Consider the following 17527-nt stretch of genomic DNA (forward strand, 5'->3'; position numbering starts at 1 on the left):
TTTTATTATTGGCCCAGTTTTCAAGTTGGCCCAAATTGGGGTCCAAATTAAACTTTGTTTGATTTCATCAAAAATTGAATAATTGGGGTTCTTTGATATGCCAAATCTAACTGTGTATGTAGATTCTTAATTTTTGGTCCCGTTTTCAAATTTGTTTACATTAAGGTCCAAAGGGTCCAAAATTAAACTTAGTTTGATTTTAACAAAAATTGAATCCTTGGGGTTCTTTGATATGCTGAATCTAAAAAATGTACTTAGATTTTTTATTATTGGCCCAGTTTTCAAGTTTGCCCAAATCGGGGTCCAAAATTAAACTTTGTTTGATTTCATCAAAAATTGAATAATTGGGGTTCTTTCATATGCCGAATCTAACTGTGTATGTAGATTCGTAATTTTTGGATCCGTTTTCAAATTGGTCTACATAAAGGTCCAAAGGGTCCAAAATTAAACTTAGTTTGATTTTAACAAAAATTAAATCAATGGGGTTCTTTGATATGCTGAATTTAAAAATGTACTTAGATTTTTCATTATTGGCCCAGTTTTCAAGTTGGTTCAAATCGGGGTTCAAAATTAAACTTAGTTTGATTTCATCAAAAATTGAATAATTGGCGTTCTTTGATATGCCGAATCTAACTGTGTATGTAGATTCTTAATTTTTGGTCCCGTTTTCAAATTGGTCTACATTGAGGTCCAAAGGGTCCAAAATTAAACTTAGTTTGATTTTAACAAAAATTGAATTCTTGGGCTTCTTTGATATGCTGAATCTTAACATGTACTTAGATTTTTGATTATGGGCCCAGTTTTCAAGTTGGTCCAAATCAGGATCCAAAATTATCATATTAAGTATTGTGCAATAGCAAGAAATTTTCAATTGCATAGTATTCAGCAATAGTAAGAAATCTTCAATTGCACAGTATTGGGCAATGGCAAGTATTTTCAATTGCACAGTATTGCGCAATGGCAAGAAATATCTAATTGCACAATATTGTGCAATAGCAAGAAATTTTCAATATTCTTTGAAAATTTGAGTTATCTTTCTTTGTCCAGAATAGTAGTTGAATCAACTGAAATCATTGTTTTATACAATGTACAATGTATATTCACTTTTACTACCAACTGATAAATTAAAACAATCTTTACCATTCAGTGATAACCAGCACTTTTTTACATTTTAAAATTTATTGATGTATTTAAATGAGTAGTTATTGTTAGGGGCCATTAGAAATTTGAATTGAGATCAGTTTTGGAATAAGAGAAAGAGGGATGTGAATTTTATTTTATTAATATTCAACAGCATAGTGAATTGCTCAAAGACAAAACAATAAATTTAAGTTCATTAGACCACATTCATTCTGTGTCAGAAACCTATGCTGTGTCAACTATTTACTCACAATCCAAATTTAGAGCTGAATCCAGCTTGAATATTGTGTCCATACTTGCCCCAAGCGTTCAGGGTTCAACCTCTGCGGTCGTTTAAAGCTGCGCACTGCGGAGCATCTGGTTAGCCATGGCGGCCATCTTGGTTGGTTGGCCGGGTCACCGGACACATTTTTTAAACTAGATACCCCAATGATGATTGTGGCAAAGTTTGGTAAAATTTGGCCCAGTAGTTTCAGAGGAAAAGTGTAAAAATTAACGACGACGGACTACGGAAGCCAAGCGATGAGAAAAGCTCACTTGGCCATATCACAAGCCCAGTAGTCACCACTTTTTGGGCTGACATGAATTGTCCTTGGTATGGTTATATTTATAAATTTACTGTTATCAAATTTTTGAATTTTTTGAAATACTAAGGCTTTTCTACCTCAGGCATAGATAACCTTAGCTGTATTTGGCAAAACTTTTAGGAATTTTGGTTCTCAATGCTTTTCAACTTCGTACTTTATTTGGCCTTTTTAACTTTTTTGGATTCGAGCGTCACTGATGAGTCTTTTGTAGACGAAACGCGCGTCTGACGTATATACTAAACTTAGTCCTGGTATCTACATGTATGATTAGTTTATTTGGCCCTATGGGCCAGGTGAGCTAAAAAATGAGTTATTTCCGTTAGAACAGAAATCTTCTAATGAATAAGTATTTCATCAAAAATTTAATTCTAGAGAAAGGACTTTAACTAAACAAAGAGAAAAGCTTAAAGCGTGAAAAATGAATTTGACCTGTAACTTGTTATGATAAATCAATAAACCAAATATCAAATCAAAATCTACACGCTCAAAAAAAATTTGATTTGCAAAAAAGACATACCAACAGACGCAGTGCAAACCTAAGTTCACTTCGACGTTAGCCGTTAGGCGACTAAAAATCAAAATCTTAAAATATCAACAAACAGGAAAGAGATGCTCTTTGTAGAGGGGACATTCAAGATAATCTTGGAAAAGCTTTCGATTTTTGAAGAAGTAGGGTCACCTCAACTGTTTCTCTTTTATCTGGATTTAATCTGAGATATAAATCAAAACTGTTATATGGCACATAAGACATGCACATATAAACTTTTTTCGTAGATTTTGTCCACATTTTTTTTAAAATACGCTCTAATAGACACAACTTTCTAATCTAAACCCTCAATGAGTGATTGCCCCTATAATTGGTTTCATTCCTATCAAAAGTTTAAAATAGTAAGATATTTTGAAGTACAAGTATGTTCACAACTCTGTTTCATATAACAAGCTTTTTAAAATACTGTCATCAATTGAAAGTATCTGAAAACCAGGTGCTCTGCAGGGCGCAACTTTATACAACCGCAATGGTTGGACCCTGAACCCTTAATTTGTTCATGTTCAAGCTTGATGCTGTCTGAATTTGGATTGTGATTGATTTTTTGGTTTTTGTTACAAAATAAATGAGGTCAAAGATCAAACAAATCTATTGCACCATACTGTGCAATTGAAGATTTCTTCTTGAGAACTTTTCAAAATTTGAAATTTGAAAAATTTTGCAAAAAAAAGAAATCCCTTAAAAAAATTGTAAACAAATCCCCCCGGCCCACCAACTTATTGAAACCCCCCTTAAAGCAATAACCTTTAAACTCATTCCCATCATTTCCTTTGTAGTATGGAACCTTGTAGTACAATTACAGAGAGAACCATACACTTAAACCCAAGTTATTGTTTGGAAACTAGAAACATGCTTCTTTTTGGCCCTTTTTTGGTCTCTAATTCTTACATATTTTGGGCAATTAATCCAAAACTTAATCCCAGCTTCCCCTTTGTTATATGGAACATTGTCGTACAATTTTAGAAATCCATGCAATTACACACAAGTTATTGTCTTGAAACTAGAAAATGCTAGTCTTTGGCCCCTTTTTGGCCCTTATTTCCGAACTTTGAACCCATAACACATTAAATGAATCCAAACCTTCTACTTGTGGTTTTAAACATTGTGGTACAGTATCAGAGCAATTGAAATACTTATACACAAGTTATTATCCTTAAAATATAAATTGCTTGTTTTGGGCCCCTTTTGGGCCCTTAATTCCTAAACGGTTGGGACCAGCATCCCCAAAATCGACCCCAACCTTCCTTTTTGTGGTATTGAACCTTCTAAAAAAATCATAAAGATCTATACACTTAAACTAAAGTTATTGTCCGGAATATAAGTCTACTTTAATCAGTTTTAGTTAAAATATTAAGGGACAAAGACTATTACAATTAGTGCATTTTATAGATATTTTGGGAACATTTTTTACTAACTTCCCATTATTTGCCAAGCTAAATTTTTATCACTTGTCTTAGAACTGATATGCACCTTTAAAAAAATCATAAAAGTTAAAAAAAAAAATATGATCTTGAGAGAAAACAACTTCTGAGTACATGTATTACATGAAAGTTATCTAATACATATATTGCACGAACCTCTCTGGCAACCTGCCAAAAATCTCAAAATGCATTTCTTTTTTTTATGATGTTCCTTGCAAAATATAACAAGATAATGTTATATTTAAGAGATATATCAATTATCCCGACCTTTAAAAAGTACCTAAATATGGGGATTTTTTTGGCAATTTTTTTTTTAATAATTCACAAATATGCAAATAAGGCTGTTTAATGGAAAACAAAATATTTTCACTCCTAAATACCTAAAGATTTTGGAAATATATATAATGTTGCCAAGTTGTAACTACCAATTTGGACGAAATACCAGATTTTGCATGGTTTTATGGCAGACTGGCTCATAAAACGAGAAACGAGAAACACTTATGAACCACATAAACAGACAAAAACCACTGAACATCAGACTCCGAGTGTGTTTATTTCTGATGCAAAGACCCTATGCGTGAATCATTATTATTCATATGAAAAGCTTACAATTCTACATCGGCTAGAGGTAAAGGGGGGTTGAGATCGCACAAAATATATTTTACCCCGCTACTGTTTTGTCTCTGTCAATGTCAGGAGTCTCGGTCCCCTGTAAGTCTTGTATCTTTTTTTATTTATTTTGGTTCATTTGGTCAGGAGTTTAATATGACGTTCATTTTCACAGAACACGAACATAATTTTATTTAGCTGCCATCTGAAACTGGCCTCGTGTTGCGAAATGTTTATGCTAATTTTCAAACCCATTGGTGGCCTTTGACGGCTTCTGCTCTTTGGTGGGTTTGTTGAATCTTATACGCATTCTCCGTTTCCATTCTCAAGTGTATTCATGAAAAAGAACTACCGGAAAAGACAAATAACAGATCATATTTTTATCATTTATTTTGAGGTGATGATCACCTTAAGAAATTATTTGATCGTAAACTAATAAGCGTTAACAATCAACATTTTCTGGATGTGCACGAGAAATTCACATTGTCTTTAGTAGAACATGAATGTCAGAAGATATCATATCGACCTTCAAATTCTTATATACAGTGTGGAACTGTTTTTATGAATATTTATATGGTTCAGTTATATCTTAAGATGTCTGGTAATATCTTAACATGTCCAGAAATATATTAACATAATTGGTAATATCTTTTAAAAGATGTCCGTTTAACTTCTTTGGTCTGCGTTAATGTAAGTGCATCTGATAATTATGTAGTCACTGCTAGAAGACTTAACTTCAGCAGTACAAAATATGATGGACAAAAAGACAAGATAGTAAACTATTAATACTAACACTTTTTTTCTGAAATGTATATACTGTTTAAATGTATTTACAAAATGTCATGCACACGAGGTTTGATTGCTGTCTCGAGATATTTTACAACCAAGCCATCCAACTCAACAAAGATGTGTAATCCTTATAAAACTAAAAGCATTACCTTATTTTGTTGGCTGGCATCTGATCTTTCTAATAATAATTTCACTATTTCGAGGTCACGTCTTCTAATAGCTATGTCTAAACCAGTATTGCCATCCTAAAATATACAGGCTATGTTTTGTCCACAAATCACAAATGCAATTAATTTAAATATAATTTGGACATACAGATAGTTTTAGTATACAGGTGTGGTATAAAATGTACAGTTATCTTGACTCCAATTTAACGATAGAACAATTACACATTTCTTAGATGGGGTCCGATGTAGAGTTGATGAGAAAAAAATAGTCTTACAAGATTGAGTGAATTTAGAAGGTGATATAACAGAAAAACAAAGTTTTTAAAATGAATAATAATGAATTCAATGTTTTTCTTTCATTTAATTTTCTGATTACAAATGACGTATTGACGAACTGTAATCAATGACATAGAAGTAGGAGCTTTAAACAACGGTTTATCCAATATTTTCTTCGGAAAATAACTGAACTAAGTCATGATTTTGACATTTGTTTTCCATTCGTTCCGTTAGTTGAGAAAGTCAAATTTTATAGTTTTTATGAAAATGTTATTTTTTATTCATCCTTGGAGATCGGTATTTTTGTTTTATTTTTTTGTTTTTTTTTGTTTTCAAGCATTTAAATGTGTGCCAAAAGTTAGATAAGAAGAGACTTAAAAGGTGGCTCGCGGCACAAAAATTTCAGCAAAAAAATAAACATTCTAAACCCCTCCCTATACCTCAATATGGGATAATCAATTAACACACTTTTTGACTTGCCTGTGATAGAACTTAAGAGGCCATGTCAATACGCATTGAGCTTTATACTGTACAAACCTTGAATGTGTTATGGTATAAAGAATTTATTAAAGAGACAATGTTCTTCTTTTTTTTAAACTTCCGGAAATTTTCTGTGAACTGGGATGACCTTTTGAAAATCCTACTGCTTACCTGCTAACATAAGTATACTGTTTCGTTTTTAATACAATTGTTTATATATGGAATATGCCAACTATAAAATATTTTGGAAAAACGAAAGGCGGATTCAGGGTTAGGTGATGCGGGATAGAAGGCATACAATTTGGTTTTTTTTTCTCTCAAAAATCATTAAAAATTTCTAAAGTGTTGACCATTTTTGGAATTAACAATTCACTTTTCGTAACCCTCTTGTTTCCGCCAACCTTGCAACCTGATTTTATAATTTTTGGGATTGTTTTTTTTCACTTTTGACCTGCAGCTCTATGCTTATTGACACAGCGTCCTTAAAAGTATAATTAACATTTATCATGATTCTGATTATCCAATAATAAAATCTGAACATAAAAGCTCTTCCGAGGTCCGATATCGGGCTTGAATATCAGTATCCGAAACTTGATATTGTTTCGCTATTGATTCTATGCATAACCATAATCTCTATAAATATATAGTGGTCATGTTTGGTTAGATTTTAATCAAGTAAGTTCCTATTTTTGACAAGGTTTGGGGTTTTTTTTAATCTGGGGAGGGGGTTGGGGGGTTGGGAGGGGGTATTTGATTTAAAGTCTGTTGTTAAGTTATGAACAGGGTTTCTTTTCATAAATTCTATACGAGTTGTATATTTGCTATATAGTTCAAAGTAAAATGAAGTTGTAAATAATGACCCGTGTGTTAATATCAGGAGAAAACAATAAACACCATTATCACACAGTAAAGAAGTAACATTATGTATTGTTTGCATTTTTATGGTGGCATACAGCTGCCAGCGAAATGACCAGTTGCCCAGATAATTATTTCGGCAAATTGATATATTATCACGATAAGTCGACATATTATCTCGATATTTCGACTTTATTATCTCAACAAGTCGACATTATGGAAGCATTAAATCGATTTGTCTAGATAATTAACACAACATGTCGACATACTTATCGCGACAAGTCGACAAAAGATATCTCGGCAACTCGTCCTGAGATCGAGATGAATGCCCGTTCAAGGTTAAAGCTAGGATCACGCTACCGATAAGACCAACCCGATCAATCTCGATAAAGACAAGTTTAAGCTAGTTTCGCACTGCCGATCAGAACAATTCGACCAAGCCCGATCAAGACAAATTACGTGATCGGTAGACTGGTCTGATTCAATCGACAAGAATGTTCGGGATAGTCTACCTTGATCGTCATCGATCTGACTTTCTACCCGAGAGTTTTTTGACACGTCAAAAACATTCGAGTAAGGATCGAGAAGCAAGTCACTCGAGAAAAGATCGATAATTCGTCGAGTAGCGGTCGAATTGATCCGGAAAGGATTGTGTAGAGATCGAGTTAGAATACAAAAAAATTACCGATCAGTACTCGAACATCTCGATCTTTGCTCGACTAATATCCGATCATTTCCAGATAAACGCGACCAACGCTTGATCGCTTCCAGACCACTGCGACTTGTATATTTATATTATCCCAGACCAACTCGACCAATACCCGATCCCTTCGCGACCACATTCGACCACTCTACTCGGCCATACACGAAAACACATGACTGCTACATGATTCTGTAAGAGTGTGTGTATATCTGATTAACTCTTATAACTATACTTCCGCAAATATATATTAGCAACATTATTTTTTTTACTGTACAAAAATTCCTCCATGTACAGCACGTGTCTTTACTTTTGCAAGGAAAGGTAACATTTTAAATGAGAGACAAAAGTTACGAAAGTGACGTCACAATTGAATTAAAAAACGACAAAGTTATCTTTCATGGTTGGTTTATAAGAACACCAAGATAATATTTTGCCTGTTTTATGGGATATTTTCTGTTTTGTCTGTCCGTATTTTCCGTTTGTCCAGATATGTTTGTAGCATTAAAAAAAGAAGATGTGGTACAATTGCCAATGAGACAGCTCTTCACAGAACACCAAATGACACAGAAATTATCAATTACAACTATAGAAGAGGTACGAAAAATACCAAAGGGACAGTCAAACTCATAAATTTAAAATAAACTGACAACGCCATGGCTAAAAATGAAAAAAGACAAACAGACAAACAATAGTACACATGACACAACATAGAAAACTAAAGAATAAACAACACGAACCCCACCAAAAACTAGGGGTGATCTCAGGTGCTCCGGAAGGGTAAGCAGATCCTGCTCCACATGTGGCACCCGTCGTGTTGATTATGTGATAACAAATCCGGAAAATAGTCTAATTCGGTAGGTCACATTCATGAAAGGGAAGGTGATTGTAGTTACGACGTAAGGAACATATCCGATATCATTTGTGAAACGGTAATTCAATAACGGTCAACCAACTCGTGATGGCGTCCGTAAAATTTACGAAGGGATGATTTCAACTTCACCATTTGGAACTCTTGGTTTAATAGCTTCCTTCTGAGCAGCAACCCTCTATCAAGAAAATCATGATAGGAAATGCAAGCACAGGAATATCGTATCAATTGGGAGATATATACCCCGTATGCAGGTGCTTCTGGAATGTTGCTACTTAGAAATGGAAAGTTTACAATTGGAAAGCTGAAATCATCTCTTTTGTTTCTTGTCGTAAAGTTTTGTTTTCAACCGACCCTCATTGTCAATTTCTAGATGTGAGTCAAGATATGAGGCCGACTTAACTGTATCAGTAGTATCCTTTATCTCTATCTGGGGTAGATGCGTTCCACATAGTCACCAAATTTTGAATTATTTAGTGAAAGAACATCATCTATATAGCGGAAAGTAGAGTTAAAGGATATTGATAACTTCTTGTCTTTCTTCCTATGAAGTTCAAGTCACCTTACAGTCATTTTTTTTTCATTCGAACCTTTTGCCGTAGTTTCCCACAAGAATGAGACGAAAGACTGTTTTTATTTGATGCGAATTCTTTAAAAAAAATAACGATTCAAACTGTTCAGCGACCACAAGTTTTGATAATTTGTTTCTAACATACTTTTGCAAGTTTGCATAAACTTTGACAAACTATACGCTCGCCTCTACAGTTTGTCGTTCGTCGTTTGTTAGTTCAAACGATGCATTTCTTTCTAACTTTACCATCACATCAATTATCTAAACGTGTTCTTGCTTGTCATAACTCAAAACATTGTCTGTCTAAAATTACTCTAATTTCCAATCCCCTCTTTTCAAACGATGCATTTGTTTCTACTTCTGTTACGTTTAACAAACTATAACAAATGGCACAAAACGTTTACCAAACTTCGGTTAGAAAGAAATGCACTCGATCTCTTGATATTCTTCTTTGGGTCAAATTTGGGGGAAAATGTGACATCTTTGCCCTCTTTTTGCAATTTTTTTGGCAAATACATACAGGTTGTTGCCATACAGCAAAACGAAAATAAATATATTCAACCATTCAACTACTGGATATCAAATCTATGACAAATACTCATTTCATACTTATGCACATATATTTGACAAACAGAACGCTTTTATTTGTGAGAAAGCAAGGAAATGGGGATGGTAAAGTCTATGTATATTGCTATCTAACATAAGTACTAATCCAGTTACAAATCTCATTTTGTGGTGTCATTTCCAAAAAAAAAGCAATAAAACATATCAGTGTCCACTATGCGGAAGTTTTTATAATTATTGGGTTCCTCTTTATTGAGTTAGTGCTAGTCTCTCAAACTGCCCACACAGTGGTCGTCGTGTCAGCCAATGCCTCACCTAGATTTCTCAGGGCCTGTTGATGTCTACACCATCTTCCTCGTCTGCTATGCACTCAACAAAGCACCGTCACATCTACTAACCTGTCTCTCTGAGTTTTTACCACCTTGCCCACAAATCCAACTGCTTTATTTCTATGTAGATATTTTAAATGTGTGATTTTACTCGGACCTTCTACTGATTTCGCATAAAATCAACAATTTGCAGTTCAGCAAGAGCTGTACTACTACTATGTTTCTAGCAACATTGCGAAGACGTCTGATTAATGTCTGAGCGTTTTTATATTGTTTTACAACCCTGGTAAGAACTGTATTTCTTACCGTATTTAATATGCTTGGATCTATATCTGCTCTTTCTAATAACAAAGTGTCACCGTACTGAAATAGAAAGGTTGATATTTCTTAGTATAATACCAAAATATTTAAAAAAAACCGATTTGCAAGAAAAATATGTGATTATAGAAACATAAAAGAGGGGCGAAAGATACCAGAGGGACAGTCAAACACGTAATTTATCCTAAGGCAATTATATAGAAAACTTTTGAATTTATACCATTTTTGGCTAACTTAAAGTTAAAAAATTGTGAACAAGGTCTCCAGATCAAAAACTGACCATTAATATCTCTCGGTCTGAAAATAACACAAAAAGGTATGAAACTTCCAATGTCTGTATTTGGTTACAAGTTTAGCGGAAAATACTAAAATCAATACTGAAATTCATTATTCCAAAACAAATAGACAACAAAAAGCGTGTGGCATATTTTATTTTTATTTACATTATTATAAATATAAAACTGTGGACTCAGTCAACTTGATTGATCGATGGTAAGAAAACACCAAATTACTAAATATCTATACAAAACTTTAAAAAAATGTTTTAGATAATGCTAAAATTATCATTAAGTAAGTAAGTAATTTTTATTGGTTTGAAATCCAAAATTACAGGATTGATACCAAGACAATACAAAACATACAAACATATATATCATACCAAATTCATAAAAATTGTTTATTTATATTAGGAGGTGGTACCACAAAGTTATTTAGTACTGAATAAAGCATTTCTAGAAATGTACATGTCGCTTATAAATTTAACAATAATTCTAATAATATCAGTCTAACCACACGTATACAAAAATTTAAATCTTGCTTCATTAGTCATATTTAAAAAAGATGGAACTATTTCACAAATTTTGGAAAACAATTGGTCTCTAATTATATTTAGTTTATAAGATGACTTTTCATATTATGTTTATATATACATTTAGTTCTATTAGTGACATGAGTTCAACATTTGAAAATGCTGGACAAGTGAAAGCTCTCCTAGTTTGTTTTACTTTGTTTTGCGATTCTTTAAGAACTCAATAAAGTTTTTGTTATATCTGAACTTTTATATTACCTGGTTACTTCTTTTTTTTTTAAATATTTATGTTATAAATGTAGCAATATAAAGTGCGATGGTCTACGCAAAAGTACGATGGTGTCTCACGCTGAGGTACGATGGTTGCTGGTTGCCAAAGTACGATGGTGCCTCACACTAAAGTGCGATGGTTGTTTGTTCGCTAAAGTACGATGGTATATCACGCTAATGTGCGATTGACTAATATGGTAAGGTTGGGTGGCTTTACAAAATACGTTTAAGAACACTCAATGTAAAATTAGTCCTTTTAAGAAGGTCCGGTAAGGGCCGATTTTGGCCTCAAATTTCAGGTTCATCTTACGAAAGATTTTTGAACTTTTTAAACACTTAAGTGTCTATTTCAATTGATTCAATTAGTTTATGTGAAAAAATTTAACTGATTAAGTTATTGAAAACGCTCCGATTTAAGCTTAGATATGTTAAATCTATCACATATGCAAAAAATCGTCACTTTTCAGATGGTTTTTGTCAAAAATGAAAGTGGCCGTATCCGTGTTCATCCTCAACCTTTATATATGTTATGAATTATCATCAAATACAACTTACATTTCAATATCATGAATGAACACAAATGCGGCCACTTGCGTTTAAGACGAAAACCGTCTAAAACTTAACAAAATTGTGAAGATTTCAGTAAGTTAGCATGACTTAATGATGTTAGTACCCGATATATGTGCATTGTATTGACAAAAAAAGCCCATATTTGTGTAGCAGAAGCATTCTACTTTCCAATAATTAGCTAAAAGATTACATTTTCACAATTTTGTAAGACTGCAATATTTTGGGTCAAAAAGTGGTCTTACTGAACCTACTCCTTTAGTATTATACGGTATACCATATCTGAAAGTCTTTACAATTAATAGTCGTCTTCAGTGATTGATTCTAAATGACAGAGCACGTGCTAATTGCTAAATAAGTGATTTATGTGTCACAAAATACTATGTTTCTTGTAAATTATTTTTTTACAATACATTGTACTTGCGTAATAAATATTGTAATAATTGGTGAAGCTTGCTGTTCACACGTTGTAGTCTATCATTTTTGGGAGCACTTCCCCTTCCAATCGTCCTTGTAAATTACAGATATAAAAAAAAAATGTTTTCGAAATATGTTACATTTATTTGTTTACTTTAATGTACAATCTAATGGTTTAGCCGAAAATTTACGTATAAAAACATGCAGGGCTACCTTTATTTTGCCGAAGTTACTTTTCAAAAAAAAAAAAAGCGACAACATTTTAACGGGAACCGCAAAATAATCTGCAACATAAACAATGGTTCAAAAGCATCCGTTCGCTTCCAATAAAAGCAGGATATATGATATCTATGCGAACACTACTTGTTTCTATAGCGCATATAGTAAAACGGTCGACAACAGGATACAAATTATTCTTCCAGCTACCAAAAAAAACCATCTTTGCTCTAGCCGACAAAGCGCGGTAAAGTTTACTAAACAGATAGAAAACCCTGCATAAAACAGAATGTAGAAAGTTAAAGGTATGACTAATTGCTGACTGTTTTAATGGTAAACTTAAAGGAACCTACTGGTGAAAACGTGCGTAAAGCAGAAACTTTATTTAAATTTGAAGATTAATTCAATATCTACTACATGTACTAGCAGGATCGTAGAGAACCTGCTGTCTATACGTTGATCTAACAAGAATCCATCTAACTGCCAAAGTGAATGTAGAGATCAATTTAAACAAATATTATTGAATCGAAAATAATTTGTGCACATGTATGGCTAAAAAATTACATGTGCAATTTCTTATTAAATTCACATTTGAACTTTTTATTCAAGTGAAACAAAATCTTTATCCATTTTTTTTTTTAATTTTTTTTTTGCAAGCATGTGAATTACTTAGACATTACTTAGATTAACTATTAATTTTATTAATACACTGTACTTACAATTTCATGTGTAATTAGGGTCAGGTCAAAAGCAGAGTTAAACATGTTTAGTAAAATCGCAACCCTCCCTTATACCTCTAGCCAATTTTGAAAAAAACACAGCATAACGCACAGTAAAATTATGTTTAAAAGAAGTCCGAGTACGATGTAAGAATAGCTTCATGTAACAAAACAAACTAAGCAAATGACAATGATACATAATTCAACAAAGGACTACTAGCAGGTATTGACATGCCAGCTCCAGACTTGAATTAAACGTATTGAAAGATTATATGTTTATCATATGAAAATAATGCACAATCTCTCCCGTTATGTGTTAAGTATCATACATCATAAAATATATGAGAAGAACATAACCTTTATCATGCCAACATCTGGTTTTAGAATAAAGCATTAATGTGTTTATTTCCGATGGTATAACATATGAGTGAATCAATTTTTATACCAAAATATGCCATCTTTAATGACCTGACAACAGTATCGTAACTATATCCCTTCTGAATAAGTCTGTTTCAAGGAGTTTTTTAAGCTTTGAGAAGGAGCCAACATTTTTGTGTGTTGTAAAGAACATTACCATAAAAGATTGGATGTGAAATACTTGAACGTATAAGATGTCTGCATGTTGAACTGTATTTACGAATGATGTTCTTGTACCGATGCTAAAATTTAGTAGATGTTTTGATTAGTTTCTGATATTGAAACCATGGAGTAATGATTTTTCATAATTACAGAGATTGCATTCGTTAAATTCAAATACGTTGTTACATACACAAAGCAAAATGATCAAGTTGAGATATATAACGACGAAAATATAAGTGTTTATTTTCATAATATACATTGTATCTCAATTTAAGAAGGCTGATCAACCTTGCGAAAATATCTCAGCTATACACGTTTCGTTCGAGCCAGTGACACATACATTACTTGTTGCTAAAAAATGTGACATTTAGGCTTTTCAACATGTTCAAAACGTTGTATTAAGGAATAGTTGTTTGTTGGTTTTTTTTAGTGGGCTATTTCAATAACTTATTGTTTGAAGCGTTAACTTACTTGATTTCATATGGTATGGTCTTTATAAAATTATTTCATTTCAATGACAGATTTAACTCATAAAATATATATAACAAGAATGTTTAATGTTGAACAGTCATTGGTCAGTTGTAAATTGAGATCTGTTAATGGATTTGATTTACTCATTTATAGAATTTACAAACCTGTTCGTGCATTTTTCATTGTTACTCAACCCACAATAATTATCTAAGAGACCTGGGACGATCCTATTTTTCAAAAAGCTTTATTTGTTTACTTATTGTACCTCGAATTTGAAGACCCAGTGTAGGTCTTTAAGTTGAGCTGTAATTAACTTTAAGTTAATCGTACATGACTAATTAGATACGCCCTCTTAACATCAGACGATATTAAATATGAACTATATAGACAAAAATCTAGCGAAATACCTTTTAGTTCACAAATTTAGAAATTTGATTCACAGTCTTGAATACGCATGACATATTTGCCACTGGACATTGAAGGGGCTATTTATTATTCAGTTTCGTTTTGTGATGCTTAACTTTGTCTTCACTTGATAGTTGCCTAGTTTTCCAATTTTTATGTTTCAAATTTTATTTACATATTGTTACGGTCGGAAATCACGTTTAAATTGTAGCCAACAAAAGACACACATCGATAATAAAATTTAGCAATATTATACAATAGTTTACAAATGGTATTACACAAATATAACTCTCAACTTAACTGTCAAAATATGAGTCGAATCTTTTATCATTATCTATAGCTATATCCGGAAATCTTTCGGAATCCAATCTGAATATTACGTTTACTACTAAGGTCACAATACAGTATGATGTTGTTTGTAGAATAAAAGTGTCAATCCAAATGCTGTGAATACTAATGTATATTGATGTCTAAGTCTAAGTCTGAGAGTTTTACTTTAGTGTCTGTATATATCTAGTTGTCACGGAAAATTCTAGTAGAATGGAACGTCCTAGAAAGTTACAACGAAAGTTTCTAGTAAAATGTATAAGTTTATATAACGCATATTTTATTAGAATCATTCTGGAATCATTATGTAAGTCAAATTGAAAATTCCAATCATTCTGTGATTGTTCCAGTGATTTATAAACTGCACAGTTCTAAGATTATTCTGTAAACAACTATCAGGCCACACAACACAAATCAGGCCAACATAAATAAATACAATAATTACAATATCATAACACCTCCCCCCTTAAAAGAAGTTTTTGTGTAACACAAAATTATCATGAATAGTATGAACAAAAATACATAGTATATACAAAGTGTTTTCATAAGCTCTAGATAAAGCATCTGCTATTACATTATCTTTACCCTTAATATGTTTTACAATTACATCATATTCCTGTAATAATAAACTCCACCTAGTCAACCTCTGATTCTTGGTTCTCATTTTATGTATGAAGGTGAGAGGATTATGATCAGTACAAACAAGAATAAGATATATAGTGGGATTCAAATATACATCAAAATGTTGAAGTGCTGACAACATTTCAAAACACTTTTTTTCAATCGTTGAATAATTTTTCTGATATTTATTTAATTTCTTGGAAAAAAAGGATATAGGTTTCTCAACATCATCATCTGTCTCTTGATATAAAACAGCTCCAATTCCTACATCGCTTGCATCAACGGCAAGTTTAAATTGTTTTTTCAAAGTCTGGGGAGTTATCAGAACTTGACTATTAATTCAGAGTGATTTGCTTTTTTCAAAAGCGTTTTGACAATTTTTACTCCAGATAAATTTAGAATCTTTTCGTAAGAGATGAGTCAATGGTTGAACCACAGTAGCAAAATTTGAACAGAATTTCTTGTAAAATCCAATCATGCCTAAATATCTCATTAATTGTTTTCTATTTGTAGGAGGAGGAAATTTGGTAATGGCCTCCACATTTGCCATAACAGGTTTCATTTGACCTTGGCCAACTGTATGCCCTAAATTCAACAGCGGCCTGACAAAATTCACTTTTACCAAGATTAACAGTCAAATTTGTCAGGCCATCTATCAAAAGTATCATATAAATTTGTTAAAAGCTGTTCCCAGCTATCACTACATACAATGAGATCATCAATATAAGCATAACAACAGTCTAAATCTTTTATAACATTATTAATTTTTCTTTGAAATGTAGCTGGTGCACTTTTCATGCCAAACGGCATTACAGTATATTGAAATAAACCATCTGGTGTTACAAAAGCTGATATTTCACGAGCTCTCTGTGTCAAGTTGCCAGTTACCTTTCAACAAATCAAATTTGCTTTACAAATTTTGCTTGACCAATGTTGTCAATACAATCGTCTATCTTTGGAATCGGATAGGAATCAGATTTTGAAACTGAATTTACTTTTCATAAATCAGTCACGAAACGAAAGGTTTTATCTGGTTTTGGCACAAGCAGACAAGGAGAGCTCCAATCACTGTTAATCGGCTCAATAATATCATTGTCAAGCATATATTTAATTTCTTTTCTCATAACTACAAGTTTAAATGGATTGAGCCGGTAGGGATGTTGCTTAATTGGAGAAGCATCTCCTACATCAACATTATGACAAACAGCCGTGGTTTTGTATGGCACATCTCGAAAAAGATTTTTAAAAGAAAATACCCAAGCTTTTATTTCTTCTCTACAATCAAAAAACAGATGTGCAAGTTTTGAATCTAAATTTGACAAAATTTCTGAATTTTTCAATCTAACTGTCTTTTCCATAGTTTAAGAACAAAAAGGTGGTTTAATTACATCTGGTTTGTCATGATTGTTCTTAAATTTAACCATGTCTAAAGTGGCAACTGGTTTACTCTCACATTCATTAGTACGCTCAAAATATGGTTTTAACATATGACATACTCTATTTTGTTTGCGACTGGAGTTTTTACAACATATTAATTCAAGTCATTGATTTTACTCTCTATTGTATAAAGACCACAATATTTAGCCTGTAAAGGATGTCCAGGGACTAGCAAACATACAAGTACAGTTGGGTGCAGACCAAGCATTACATAAAGTAAACGCAAGTTAACGCCGCGTGCACATATTTCGTTAGTTAACTTCAAATCTCCCGTTTACTAGTAAACGCACGTTTACTATAATTACGTTAACGTGGTCGAAATGGAAATTTCTAATGTCTACCCTAGTAAACGGGCGTTTACTATGTGTCCGTTTAGTCAGTAGTAAACGGGCGTTTACTTCAAAATTTTTCAAATTTATTTTTACGTGCACTTAAAAGTAAACGGGCGTTTAGTACAGATTTTACA

General features: G+C 32.6%; 1 protein-coding gene across 1 annotated transcript in view; it reads right to left on the bottom strand.

The window, feature by feature from the left end:
- Nucleotides 1-17527, bottom strand: part of LOC139526271 (ankyrin-1-like) — a 126452-nt gene that overhangs the window by 48479 nt on the left and 60446 nt on the right. Inside the window, exons 14-15 of the mRNA XM_071321403.1 lie at nt 10213-10269; nt 5243-5338 (exon numbers count right to left, since the gene is read on the bottom strand). Of these exons, the coding sequence (XP_071177504.1) occupies nt 5243-5338; nt 10213-10269 (153 nt within the window). The remainder of the gene's footprint in view (nt 1-5242; nt 5339-10212; nt 10270-17527) is intronic.

This window comes from Mytilus edulis, chromosome 6, assembly GCF_963676685.1.
Source record: "Mytilus edulis chromosome 6, xbMytEdul2.2, whole genome shotgun sequence".
Classification (NCBI taxonomy): Eukaryota; Metazoa; Mollusca; class Bivalvia; order Mytilida; family Mytilidae; genus Mytilus; species Mytilus edulis.